The sequence below is a fragment of the Populus trichocarpa genome, chromosome 15 (assembly GCF_000002775.5).
Source record: "Populus trichocarpa isolate Nisqually-1 chromosome 15, P.trichocarpa_v4.1, whole genome shotgun sequence".
Lineage (NCBI taxonomy): Eukaryota > Viridiplantae > Streptophyta > Magnoliopsida > Malpighiales > Salicaceae > Populus > Populus trichocarpa.
This window is the reverse complement of record NC_037299.2, coordinates 13,454,500-13,468,060: the sequence shown is the minus strand read 5'-3', so window position 1 is coordinate 13,468,060 and position 13,561 is coordinate 13,454,500. Positions and strand designations below refer to the sequence as shown.

General features: G+C 36.6%; 2 protein-coding genes across 9 annotated transcripts; one reads left to right on the top strand and one right to left on the bottom strand.

Moving 5' to 3' along the window:
• Positions 1-1,119: 1,119 nt before the first annotated feature.
• LOC7476714 (phosphatase IMPL1, chloroplastic) lies at positions 1,120-6,636 on the top strand. Of its 6 annotated transcripts, none has more exons than XM_024585937.2 (10): positions 1,120-1,701; positions 2,284-2,351; positions 3,479-3,612; positions 3,908-3,996; positions 4,161-4,218; positions 4,313-4,365; positions 4,779-4,877; positions 4,991-5,104; positions 5,727-5,828; positions 6,293-6,636. In XM_024585937.2, the coding sequence occupies exons 1-10, from the start codon at positions 1,384-1,386 to the stop codon at positions 6,389-6,391; spliced, it is 1,134 nt and encodes a 377-aa protein (XP_024441705.1). In that variant the 5' UTR covers positions 1,120-1,383; the 3' UTR covers positions 6,392-6,636. The 6 variants fall into 6 exon arrangements, with proteins under 6 accessions (XP_024441705.1, XP_024441708.1, XP_024441706.1 ...); XM_024585934.2 differs by having other exon boundaries at positions 1,177-1,701; positions 4,313-4,377; positions 6,263-6,636; XM_024585935.2 differs by having other exon boundaries at positions 1,180-1,701; positions 6,263-6,636.
• An 823-nt stretch (positions 6,637-7,459) lies between these two features.
• Positions 7,460-11,723, bottom strand: LOC18105963 (putative F-box protein PP2-B12). Of its 3 annotated transcripts, none has more exons than XM_024585941.2 (4): positions 10,561-11,723; positions 9,711-9,792; positions 9,173-9,303; positions 7,460-9,066 (listed from the first exon to the last, which is right to left on the bottom strand). In XM_024585941.2, the coding sequence occupies exons 1-4, from the start codon at positions 10,590-10,592 to the stop codon at positions 8,679-8,681; spliced, it is 633 nt and encodes a 210-aa protein (XP_024441709.1). In that variant the 5' UTR covers positions 10,593-11,723; the 3' UTR covers positions 7,460-8,678. The 3 variants fall into 3 exon arrangements, with proteins under 3 accessions (XP_024441709.1, XP_024441710.1, XP_024441712.1); XM_024585942.2 differs by lacking the exon at positions 10,561-11,723 and adding an exon at positions 9,921-10,543; XM_024585944.2 differs by lacking the exon at positions 10,561-11,723 and adding an exon at positions 9,921-10,543 and having other exon boundaries at positions 9,711-9,784.
• Between the last annotated feature and the right edge of the window lie 1,838 nt (positions 11,724-13,561).

Here is a 13,561-nt window from a genome sequence, read left to right as displayed (position 1 = left end):
AGTTATTTAAAAATAAGAAATAAAGTCAATCTTAAGACCGAGTCCAAGAGTGGTTGGATCTAGACGCGTCTAAATCCATGATTTTTTAGCAAGAGTTAAAAATGAGCTCGAGCTTTATTAATTTATATTTTATTTTGGAGACCAATAAATCGTGATCCGTCAGGAGTGTACGTAAGCAAGCATGACGCATACACACAGCTTCTGTCAGTTCTCATCTAGCCCGGGATGGGTTTATAAGAAGCATAAAATATAAATTATGTAATGGTTATGAAAAAAACGTGAGGGTTTGCATATATTACTATATTGTTAATTAATTCTTGTGAAAACATTTTATTTCCTCTCCCTTTTTTTTCTTATTGAAACTAGTTGAGGGGTCAACGCGTACACGCTGCTTCTGTTTGATTCCTTTCAATGTGACCGTTTGTTTAACTTTCTAGTCTTCTTCTTCTTCTTCTTCTTCTTCTTCATTTTTGTGTTGCCAGGAAACCTCATTTTAGTTGAATAAGCTTCGAGCTCGTACGTAAGAATTCTTGGTAATCTGTAAACGACCTCCTGAAATTCAGCACATGGCTGATGGTTCTAAGCTATATATATATATATATATATATATATATATATATATATATATATATATATATATATATATTAACCAAAGTTATTGGGATTTGAACGTCAAACATTGATCTACTGATCACCAGAAAGAAATGTACCCAAGAGTCTGAAAATCTCTTATAGTATGTGTCAAGATTAATTGCAATAACACTTAGTAGCGCAGCCCTTGAAAATAAATAAACAAATCTCAAAGAAATTAACCCGCTACTAAGAAATAGCTCAACCTTAAAATTAAAAATAAAAAAATCGCAAAGATTGCATAGCATCACATTTGAGATTTCCATGCAGGAGGTTTTGATGTATTTTATAGTATTTAACATCGTATTTCTTTTTATTTTTGAGTTTAAATATATTATTATGAATATGTTTATTTTGATAAATAAATAAATGCAAATACACAATCAATTTATATTACCTGAAAATTTAATTTTAAAAAATCAATAATCAAAAGAGAACAAGAATCGACAACGGCAACGAAAATATACTCGAGCAATTTATATATTGAAAGGGTGGTTAATATATAAATTATTAAATTCTTACATCCTTATCTCTGATCCTCATCTAATATTGAACGACGTGTATCGCATCAGGAACGAAACAACACTCAATCTCTAACAATCTTCAATCTTCAATCCGACGTTAGATTCTTAGTAAAAACTGACACAACAGGATTTCACAGATACTTCAGAACCTGTGGCACAAACACAAGTACTACCAAAATCAAATACCTCAAAAAGGTCCAAACTTTGTGCTTCAAAGAGTCACAAAATCATGAACTCCATTATTGGCATTGAAATGAGCAGGTCCCTAGTGTTTTCCACAAACATTCCCCTTAAGTTTTCCCAAAAACCCATATCATTTTCTCTCTTTAATCACTCAAAACTTTGTGTTCCACAAAGATTTAGTGAGAATTCTCAATGTGGGCTTCAAAGATTTCAGCTTTTGAGCATGAAACTAGCAAGAAATGTGTGTACAAAGGCTGCTTTATCAGAGATGAAGTATCCTAGAGTGGCTGCGTCATCAACTGGGCCTATACCTCCCAGTCAGCTTATTCAAGTTGTTGAGACTGCTGCTAAGACTGGTGCTGAGGTTTGGTTTCTCCCCTTTTAGCTTTTCTTGTGTAGATTTTTTAACTTTGACAGAGGCGCTTTGATGGTGTTTCTCTGTGTTTAATTCGAACTTGATTTGTTTATTTATAAGCTGATTGGAATGTGAAATTTATGAGCTTTTGTTGTATTTTTGTTCAATTCATAGCAATAATAACTTTATTTCTTCTGAAAATTATTTGTTGTTTTAATTAATCTGGAATGCCTGAGTTATATTCTACTAAAATTAAGGCTCTTTATATATATATATATATATATATGTTCATCATGCTTTATATCTCTCAAGGATGTGTTGAGTAAATTTTATTGAAAATTAAGGTTTTTTATTTTGTTTTATTATTCGCATGTATTAGACATTAAACATCTATGGCTCAATGATTGACTATTGTACATATATCATGTATGAGTAAACTGAACCAAGACTATTATGGCTCCGTTAGCAGTTTGTTGAACATAAGTTCTTTTGCTTTAGAGGCCCTCTGTGTCCCTGTTAATTTAGAGGTGGCTGTGGACAAGTATGTTAGTTTTCCTGTAGTTTCCTAAACGTTCTTTTTTATCTATCCAGGTAGTGATGGATGCTGTTAATAAGCCTCGAAATATCACATATAAAGGACTTACAGATTTGGTGACCGAGTAAGGACTTATCAAAGTTTCCCAACTAATGATGTATGTCTATATTTTTTTTTCCTATTCGTAGTCATAGTGTCATGATCTTGAGGGGCAAAGTTTATTGTCCACCTTTAATTAGATGATAGATCAGATGTTTCAAGGTGATCTCTATGGATTAATTGTATTTGTACTTGTTTTTATGAAGTAAATTCATCTACCTCTTTTCTGTAGACTAAAGTTAATTCTTTACACTATTGTTTTTGGTTTGCTTGTTAAAAGATGATTATAAATATATTGGATGTATTGCAATAGCAACTGATTATGGTATCCAATTAAAATATATAACAGAAAAAAAAAAGAATCTTTGAGCCAGCTTCAGAACTTCCATCAAATGCCCCCTAAAAATGTTTTGATTTTCTTGCCTACTTGTAGTCAAATTCCTTTTTAATCCTGCTGAGTAGTCAAGTGATCAAGAATAAGAAGTTGTATCTCTTGTGTTTTGGATGCTGTAAATCCTTCAAGTGGATAAAATGAAGCTTTGAACCTCAATTTGACCTTGTATCTACTGAGTATTCTCAATATCAAAATATTCGAATCTTATAAAAGTATTTAGTGATTAACAGTCATGTCCTCAAATTTGCTTCTAGTCTCTAGAGGCTAGGAGACGTTTTTCCACAAACCTTTCTCCTCCTTCCCTTTCCCCACAGATGGTTAAATCTCACATACACCCACACACATACACATTTTGCTCCCAAATACATAGCCATACAGGTCTCTAGAATGGATACATTTTAAATGGGATGCCTTGGAAGGGCTTTCTTCTAAACGAAAAGTAAGTATACCTAGTTAGAAGCTTTCATCAATAACTGCAATCCATTTCCTTAGCAAGAATTATGACCATGTGATCGTGCCATTCAAGTTCAGTGTATAGTCATTTTACCATTTACAGTCCATAAAAATGATGCATGTATTGACTATTGGGTTTCTTTCCTAAATATTCATGGAAAGATTTTCTTCTATATGGGTCATTAAAATGCTTTCCAGTTAAAGATTTTCTGAAGGACCTGATATGTTGGTTTACATTCTTAACTGATCAAATTCTGGAACAAACCATGCCAATTTTCACTCTACTTGGCAAAATTTACTTGCAGCACAGACAAAATGAGCGAGGCTGCTATCTTAGAAGTTGGTAGAAGGAATTTTGGAGATCACCTCATTCTTGGGGAGGAGGGAGGAATCATAGGAGATACATTATCTGATTATCTATGGTGCATTGATCCTCTAGGTTTGTCTCTTTCAGCTCCTGGTTCCTTATTCTTGTTTTGCTTTTTACTTGTTTTTTTTTCCTCCCTTTTTGAAGGTTTTTGTCCCCCTTTCCTTTATCTTTTCTTTGCTGGGTGTTGAAATTACAGTTATAGCATTTCAGAATTCAGTTTTAATTATCAATTATGCCATCATTAATAGTATAATGATCAGCAGCTTTTCTGGACATGTATTGGAAAACTTTCGCATGAATAGATCTCATTGTCATTTTTCCATGTTAAATGACTTGAAGTTATCAAACCTTGATATTTGTGTAGATGGAACAACAAATTTTGCTCATGGTTATCCTAGCTTTGCGGTTTCTGTGGGAGTTCTTTTTCAAGGAAATCCTGCGGCTGCTTCGGTGGTACTGATCAAACTTAACTTTTTCTTATAAGATAATGAAGCGAAACAAGGTCTATTTCTTTTTTGACATAAAAGAAAGATGAAAACATAATCACAGGAGACAGAAATCACTTGACATTAACAGCTGAAAAAAAAGGAAGCTGACAATTTACCATTTGTTTTTAGGTGGAGTTTGTTGGTGGTCCTATGGCTTGGAACACACGCACATTTTCTGCAACTGCCGGTAAGAAATTTTTGCGTTAACTTGTAATTTTCTTTATTTAATTGCCTCAGTCATTTTGTTCATCTATGGATGAAACTACCATCAATCATGACAGGTGGAGGAGCATTTTGTAATGGCCAAAAAATTCACGCAAGTCCAACTGCTCAGGTAAGTGATCATGTATTGATCAAGATCTTTAATTTTCAGACATTATCAAATCATCTAATATGAATATATTGATTAGAAAAACAATGTGCCCTTCAATTATCATCTAGAAGTATGTTTAAATCTGCATTGATACATGCTGAAACATTAAGCATTCCTTACTAGTGAGTTGAACTCTCTCTTAAAGAGTAAACTCATCATGGAGAGTTAATTGACTTGCATTATTTTTTCTACATATGAAATTATCATGCTGCGTCATATCTTTTCTAGAATGAAAAGGTAAATGCATAAGTAAACAAATGACATAAATTAATCATTTTAACTTTATTAGCAAGGTAGATTATAACTCACAAGTTCATGGTTTTTAAATTGCATCTCATTTCTATTGGTTCTCCTTGCCCTTTTTGTTTTTTTAGGTTGAGCAGTCTCTTCTTGTGACTGGTTTTGGATATGAACATGATGATCCATGGGCCACTAACATTGAACTATTCAAGGAGTTTACTGATGTCAGCAGGGTATTGCCATTTTCCTCTTAAATTGTTTCTTATCTGATAGGCTATTGTTTTTTCTTTTTTAACATAACATATTCCTTTTTGTATTTCTTCTTATGCTCTCTAATAATGTATAGGGTGTTCGAAGGCTTGGTGCTGCTGCTGTTGACATGTGTCATGTGGCTCTTGGGATTGTAGAAGCATATTGGGAATATCGTCTTAAGCCATGGGATATGGCTGCTGGTGTTCTGGTAAATTCTGTTTTTACAAATGCTTTTACTTGATATGAAATTAGACTTTATTTCTATGTTTGAGATTGTGGACTTTATTAATGGAGTGAATAATGACCTCTTAGTGTATTGGTGTCTGTTATATCCCATATAACAAGCTAAACAACCCAACTTACCTTTAGTTGTGTATGGTGGCAAGGCTTCCTGACTGAGTTTTCTGCTTTGGTGAATATCTAATTCTTTGCCAATCTGTGTAATGGATTCCTATGTTGGTTTCCACATAGAAATTACTTAAATTACTCCAAAAAAGATGGAGAAGGTAATACTTGCGAGGGATTGAGTAAGTATCAATTGAATTTACCATTTGAGTTATTGACTTATTGCTGCCCCCCAAAGATCCATGGTGACTTCAACCATAAGCTTCACAGTGAATATAGTGGCACTGTTCTAGGAAATATGTTTATTTCTCTCACTAGCCACTTGTTCAACTTGCTAACATCACAACCACCATCCTTGGCATTCCCCAGCTAACATAAACAGGCCTTTTCAAATCATATTTGTTGAATATGGACACAATTTTGTTAGTAATGAGGGTCAGTTCTAAATATTTCAATATTAACGTTTTCCTTTCCCTTTCAAGCAGATAGTTGAAGAGGCTGGGGGGACAGTATCTCGCATGGATGGTGGAAAGTTTTGTGTATTTGATAGATCTGTTTTGGTGTCTAATGGTGTGTTGCATGCCAAGGTTAGACTTCACTTGTTTTCTGTGAAAAAATCAAACACCTTTTTGTTCTTTCTCTGTTTTCCCCACTCTTTAATTGCAGACATAAGACAACTGGCATGAAAAATTTCACCAATGGCATTAACTATAAACATAGCTTCTAACGTCACATTTTTGAATAGCTAATTGCTGGGCCCTTTTGTTGTAATTGGAAAATATCTAGTACCCATTTATGAGGGAGCTTGTTCTTCCTACCATCAGAAAAGATGAGAAGGAAATTGCTAGAGCAAGCTGCTTTTGTTGAAAGGAAAACATTGTTCCGAATCCCCTGATGGATGGGAGTCAAAATCCACTTCACTGTAAATTATGCTATGTGAACCTTGACTCTTTGGGTTGTTTCATGATTTCACATTGTGTGCCTAATTCTTTAGTGTGCTTTGTGATCTTGTTTGAACCAGATGATAGATTTGATAGTCTTTATAATGCAGCTTTTGGAGAGGATTGCACCTGCCACTGAGAAACTGAAAAGCAAAGGAATTGATTTCTCATTGTGGTATAAGCCAGAAAATTACCGCACTGACCTTTGAATTGACCTAGCATTTATTCTCATTCGGAGCTTTGCTGCAGCAAGCAGGTGTTGCATATCGTGCCCTAACTTGTTTTTTTATTTTTTGAATTTATCTTATAATATAGGCTTCAATCCTCATTTATAAGATTGTTTTGCTCTTTTAATTGTACCAGCTCCTTTTCATGTTACCTGATCAGTGACATGGATTCTTCCTTATCACCATTTTCATTCTTCAAAAATAAAAAAAGAATTAGTTTTATGCAATCTCTTCCATGGTCATGATCTTTACAATTGAGCTGTGAAAGAAGCAATTTAGTGTTTAGATGATCGTTTTGTGTGGGCCAAAATGCAACATGCGAAATGTTAATGCAATCATTTTTCAAATTGTAAAACGAACTTATTTAATAAGTAAAACAAATTTATCTTCATTCATCAACTGGCATCAAAATCCAGTATTTTCCGCAGAAATTAGGGGATCCACATGCTCGTGAATCTCTGTTTGATTATTCATTGCATGGTAAATTGGCTATCCTCTGCATATTTGAAGGACATTATAGATAATTCTTTAGTTCATTTCTGTCTGGATAGTAAATGTTGTATCATTCTAGTGCAAGCTCAAGTTTTTGGTCGAATGACAATCCATTTGATAACAAGGCACCTTTTCTATTCTCCGCCTTCATATTCATGCACACCGATTCCTCAACATTTTCGAGTGAAGTTATGAACTCGCTATTTGGGACATCTACTCATTGTTCTCTGGCTTTTGTCTGCAACTTTTCTTTAGGTTCTTGCTTGTTTCCATTTGGGATAACTAGTGAGACATTCACTGGAACTCCCCATCCATAATATGGGTCTTTCAACTTTACCACAAGCACAGCCTCATACAAAATATCCCGGGAGAACATTCTGCTGTTGAATTTCTTATATATTTCCAGCCAGCAGGCATCTAATAGCTCCGTCACATCCACAGAAACATCACTTTCATAAGAGAACTTATGGTTAGGACTTGGGAAAAATGAACTCTCCTGGAAATAAAGTTGACATGAACTTTGAAGATTACTAGGTAAATGCATTATGCATATTTGCCTTTCTCTTTTGGTTCAAGAAAACTCCAGTGTTGAGTTGATCATACAGTTAGTCCACTGAGGACCTTTGAATTGGAGAGTCTGCATCTCTTAATATGGCTTCACAGCTATGTGGTAACTTAACTTCTGTCACTGTCTTCACTCTGGCATCATTTAGTGGCTTAGAACCTGCTGCTTTCTCCTGTACTCCCACTCGGGGCTTTACTTTCTGCTTCTTTCTCCACTCTCTTCAACTTGGTTTCACCCAGTTTTGTTGATGTCTCTTCGATGTCTCTTCGATGTGCATAGGCTGAGAATAGCTAGTTTCTTACCTTGTCTGTTGCGACTGTGAAACGTCATCCTGTGACCACCCTGCCCCCTTCACTTCATAACCATCACTTTCTCACAAATTACTGTTTTTATAGCATGGTGAGGTTAAATAATCATCTTGTGCACTAGAAGGTCCAATTAGTCATAAATTAATCTGCAAAAATGTGTTGGCTCTTGATCTAGCCGTCCACTGTTGGATCATTAATCAAGTCTCCAGGCTGTAATCACTTGATCAAGTGTGTTGAGTTATTAATGTATTGAGTTGCATCATCCATCAAATTAAATAAGATGCCTTGTGGGCTAGAGAATGTATTTTTTTCAATGGTCAAGGTATTTTTTTGGCTAGTTTTCGCTCATGTGAGATTTAAGTTCCTCTCCAATAATGTCTTAGGCAAACCATTCGCGTCCATGCATTCAAAAGTGCTTTGGATTCGACAGAATATGTATTGCTTATCTGAGTGCTAAACAAACTCTCTCTCTCTCTCACACACACACTCAGACTACAACGAAAGCTGTTAAGTGTGTGAGATTACAACTTGTTGATGATGCACATGTTGTTTTCATCAACATTCATCAATCAAAGAAAGTAAAAAGATACATATTGCATACAATATAAAATAAAAAGTACTTATTCTGTGATAAAGCATCCATTAAAGTTATATTCCCTGAATGCAAATTGGTTTTTGGACTTCTGAGAATATCAAAAGAGAATCCTGGATTACTTTTATGCAATATGGAGCTTGTTCTGCCTGCCAAATCCTTATCACAGGACTTGACACCGATAAGAGTCATTTTCTTTTTGTTGTTTGTTGTCAAACAACACAGCTCATCAAAAAGAAAAAAAAAGAAAAACATAAAATTAGCCTAAATTTCCAGATTTATAAGTCTTGCAACAAAAACATTCCCCCCCTATTAACCTTCTTTTGGCTTAATCTTGATACCTGCAAGAACCACGCCACCCTTCCACCACTCGCTTTTAACTTCAAACATACCAAATTCTACAACTCCAGCTGCGTTCTTTGAAACTGTGAATTCGCCACCGCAAATCTCATGCCACACATCATGTTTCTCCTTGTAAGACTCAAGTACAAAGTTTTTCACCGTCTCTTGTCCATTGAGTCTTACCTTGAACTTGATTGGAACAGAATGCCAACCAAATGCATCAACCTGAAATTTCATGACATAATATACTCCGTATTTTGTAGCTGAAGCAACATTGAACATAGTTGAAGGCAATTTCCCAGTGACCTCAATCCAGTTAACTTGAAGGAGCCTTGCACCTTCGTCGAAACCAACTGACCTGAAAAATTCAAACACATTATAAAATGAAGTATAGCTGCTGCTATCACTCGAAAATGAAAGATTACGATATCTACATGATTAAATGCTAATTTAGATTGGCTTACCTTGTTTCCACTTCTGAAAGTTTGATCCATTGCCAAAACCGGGGATCATTGCCCCATATAATATTTAGAGCCTTGGCTGGCACTCTGCATGTTGCAGGACATGCTTTATCTGACGATATTGAAGAGCCATCCTATAGATTAAACATTAATTTTATCAAAAAAGCATAATTCATGATAAAATAAAAGAGATTAATTATCTATACATGGTTACTATTAGCGATAACAAATTGAATGTCGTTTTCTGAGAATAAGATCAATTTATTCTATCATACCACCTTTCCCTCCCTTTTTCATGGATGGCAATTAAGACTACTAAAAGCTTAAGCCATCACTTAGGAGAATCAGAAACTTTATTCTGAAAATGAAATAAGACACTGCCAGACTCAATCTTAATATATCACCATGATCTTAAAATAGTTCTCTGCATTTTCCAGCAAAAGTTCCTACACTATGACTTGAGCATGTTACGACGGATATGAGTAACCAGAGATGAACAAGAGTATGAAAATGTAAACAAAAAGAGGAAAAAATCACTTACACCCTTCCAGTGAGGGCCAGAGAGAGCCTCTGATCTTTGGTCGTAATCCATATCGTAGTTCAAAGTTCTACGCACTGCAAAACTAAAAAGAAAGTAGATATATAAGCACTAGCATTCTAGCTAACAGAATTCTTATTACCCTCAAGTTGCGTAAAGCTAACATCGGATTTAACTGTGGTGACAAGGAAGAAAAACATCTAATGCCCATACCTTTACTTGAGTCTCAGCTCTCTCAGCTTCTTTGTTTTTTCCCTTTTGCTTTTCTGCCTACCCTTTTGTTATCTAGCTTCCATTCATTAATTAAGCTTCTTTTGAACAAGTCAAGGATTTATTAGTATGACAAATAATGGTTTAGCCTAGAATTTGCAACTAAGAAAGTTGAAGAATTGCTTCAAGAAATCGGAATATGTACGAGGACGAATACAAATGGAACAAGGAAAGTAATTTCTTGATTCAGTAGTGCTGTGCAAGATATGAACATGCATGGATAAGATTACAGTGTAAAGTTAGGACACAGTACAATGGCATAGTTAAAGGTGAGGGAACAAAATCCTTTCCTAAATCACACGCCATTTAAAGTTGTTTCTTGTGAAACTCGTGATTCTGAATTACTTGCAGTAAGAAAATTAGAGTTTTCCACAGCTAATCTGCAGATGGTCTTTGGATCCTGTCCTTAAGTCTTACAATTTTCACCCCCACTGTGTACTTTAGTCGCTCCTCTTCCTATACATAGAACCTAACATAACACACTTCATGCACAATTAAACAGAAGTGTAAAGATCTACAAATACAATTTATAAACAGAGAAGGAAACTTGAATTATACTCTAAATATGGTGATAAATTTGTACCTGAACATAAATGTAGTGTTAAAGGGATTCATTTGATTGAGGGAAGGGGGGATGAAAAGGAGGAATTCTTAGAAGCAGAAGAAGAGGATGGAGTGGATGTCATGAAAGATATCAGAAATGAAGAGTATGGGATGTCCCTGAATGCCTTTGCTGATTGTTATGCCTATAACACCATTCAGATTAGAGGGTGTTGTCAGGGAAGGGATTTGATCATCTTAATTGATAGTGGAAGCACTCATAGTTTCATAGATGAGAAGGTGATTAAAGGACTCAAAGCTGTCATTGTTAAAACCACAGTTCTGACAGTCATAGTGGCTAATGGTAACATTATGAAATGTGATGCCTCTAACCTAAAATTCAAGTGGTTCATATAGGGGCGTGAATTTCAAGCTAATTCGAGGTTATTAAAGTTGAGAAGGTGTGATATAGTATTGGGAGTTGATTGCTTGAGGATATTCTCACCAATATTATTTGACTTTTACAAGATGAAACTGTCTTTTAAGAAGGATGGAAGGATGATCGAGTTAAAAGGAATTGTAGAGGATGCCAGTTTATAAATGGTATCGATTATAAAGATACATAAGAGTTTTAAGGAGGTTGTTTATGGTTACATTGGTCAGTTCTTTTCCTTAGAAGTTCAAGAAGAGAGGAACCAGAGAATGACAGTGGTTGAAGTAGAGGCTATACTAAAGGAATACCAGGCAGTGTTCCGAGAAACTAAACACTTACCATCAAAGAGATCTATAGACCACAGAATCCCTCTCATTCCAGGTGCTAAGCCAGTAAATATAAGGCCTTATAGGAGTTCTTTCTTACATAAGGAAAAAAATTGAAAATATGGTAAAAGAAATTTTGCAGAATGGAGTTATACAACCTAGCTGTAGTCCTTTAGCTTCACCAATTTTGTCAGTAAAGAAGAAAGACAACACGTCGAGATTTTATATAGACTACAGGCAACTCGATGATCTAACCATAAAAAAATCCCTAATTCCTTTGATCGATGAACTGTTGGATGAACTACATGGTTCACAGTGTTAATTATTGGAGACAAGCAAGCCCCACCATGTGCAAGTGGGATTACCTAATCTCCCACTTAGCACATGGTGGAGGACTCCCCCTCACTCCCATTAATTGTATATTAATGTGCCCCCCATGTGATGTGTTTGTAAGTGTATCGAGAGAACACAGAGAAGAAGAACCGACGAGTTGCAGAGAGTGAAAACACAGAGAGAAGAGAGAACAGAGAAGAGTAGAGAGAGCTTGAGTGTAGAGTTGAGTTGAGAAGATTCTCCTCCTCTTTGTTTGTATTGTTTGTAAGCTTCATTAATACAAACCAGTAGCTCCGTGGAGTAGGCAAGTTGCCGAACCACGTAAATTGTGTGTGTTTGAGTTCTGGAAATAGCCCAACAACTGGTATCAGAGCTTGTTCTTGACAAAGAGGGTGTTTGATCCAAACTCAAAAATCACAGTTCTCCAAACGTGTTTTTGAACATACCATCGTGTAGAGGACAACCGGACGAATCCACTGTTGAAAACCCGATGAAGAACCGACGTCCTGCATGCCCGCACGCGCCACACGCGCCTACGTCCAGACTGCCCACGCGCACCAACGCGCCGTACGCGCGCCACGCTCCATCTTCGCCCGACTTCTGCAAAACGGGTCGAGCTGACCCGCCACGTCATCACCTCCGTACGGTCACCATCCGCGTCAACTGCCACGTCATCCGACTGAGTTTTGTTCCGATGTGTCGCAGAAGCTAATATTCTGACACGTGGCTACATCATAACCGTTGAGGGGTTTTGATCCAGTATGACGCAGGATCCAATCAGTTGACACGTGGTTAAATCAGGACCACTCTTGAGTATTGATCCAGTGCGACTCAGGCCATCATCTGCTGACACGTGGCTCACTCTGCACCGTTGATGAGTTTTGATCAGGACCTAATCTGCTGCCACGTGGCTTCATCAGAACCGTTACTGAGTTTTGATACGGTGTGATGCAGGACCTAATCTGCTGACACGTGGCTTCATCAGAACCGCTCTGAGTTTTTGATCCGGTGCGACGCAGGCGGTACTCTGGCTGACACGCGGCTGCATCTGCACCGTCCGTTAATCCAAAACTTTGATTGCTAAAATCTGAGCCATCCGAAGTCCGATTGGAGTGATCTCAGTGTCATTTCCAAGGTTTTCGGCCGTTCCGGACACATCTGTAAGGTCAGATTTGGGAAATTCGAATAGGAGAAGTAGTAAAAATGGCAGATGAAATAAAAGCAGCTGGAATTGAAAAATTTGACGGGACAGATTTTGGATACTGGAAAATGCAAATTGAGGATTATCTATATGGGAAGAAACTTCATCTTCCCTTGTTGGGGAGCAAACCAGAAAATATGCAAGAAGAAGATTGGTTACTTCTTGATAGACAAGTTCTGGGCATTGTTCGGTTATCCTTATCAAGAAGAGTTGCTCACAATGTTACGAAAGAAAGATCCACTGCAAGATTGATGGAAGCCTTGTCTGGGATGTATGAGAAGCCATCAGCAAATAATAAAGTGCACCTGATGAAAAAGTTGTTTAACTTGAAGATGGTCGAAAACACTTCCGTTACGCAACACCTCAACAACTTCAATACCATCACAAATCAATTATCATCTGTTGAGATTGAGTTTGATGATGAGATTCGTGCACTCATCTTGCTAGCTTCACTTCCAAGCAGTTGGGAAGGCATGAGGACAGCCATGAGCAATTCAGCTGGAAAATCCAAACTGAAGTATGATGACATTCGAGACTTGATTTTGGCTGAAGAAGTGCGAAGGAAAGACTCGGGTGAAAGTTCAAGCTCAGGATCAGCTCTCAACATCAACACTCGAGGGAGGAGACATGATAGAGGCTTATCCAGAGGCAGATCAAAATCAAGATATAGAAGTAAAAGCAAGTTTGGACCCAGAAAGCAGGTTGAATGTTGGAATTGTGGCAAACCCGGTCATTTCATGAGGAATTGCAC

Bases quoted from the DNA above. Each gene is read 5' to 3' on its own strand.
- LOC7476714 (XM_024585934.2), top strand. From the start codon at position 1,384: ATGAACTCCATTATTGGCATTGAAATGAGCAGGTCCCTAGTGTTTTCC. The intron at 3,613-3,907 runs GTTTGTCTCTTT...ATATTTGTGTAG, and splicing joins ATGGTGCATTGATCCTCTAG to ATGGAACAACAAATTTTGCT. The intron at 3,997-4,160 runs GTACTGATCAAA...ATTTGTTTTTAG, and splicing joins ATCCTGCGGCTGCTTCGGTG to GTGGAGTTTGTTGGTGGTCC.
- LOC18105963 (XM_024585941.2), bottom strand. From the start codon at position 10,592: ATGAATCCCTTTAACACTACATTTATGTTCAG. The intron at 9,793-10,560 runs GTACAAATTTAT...CTTTCTTTTTAG, and splicing joins AACACTACATTTATGTTCAG to TTTTGCAGTGCGTAGAACTT. The intron at 9,304-9,710 runs GTAAGTGATTTT...TTTAATCTATAG, and splicing joins CTGGCCCTCACTGGAAGGGT to GATGGCTCTTCAATATCGTC.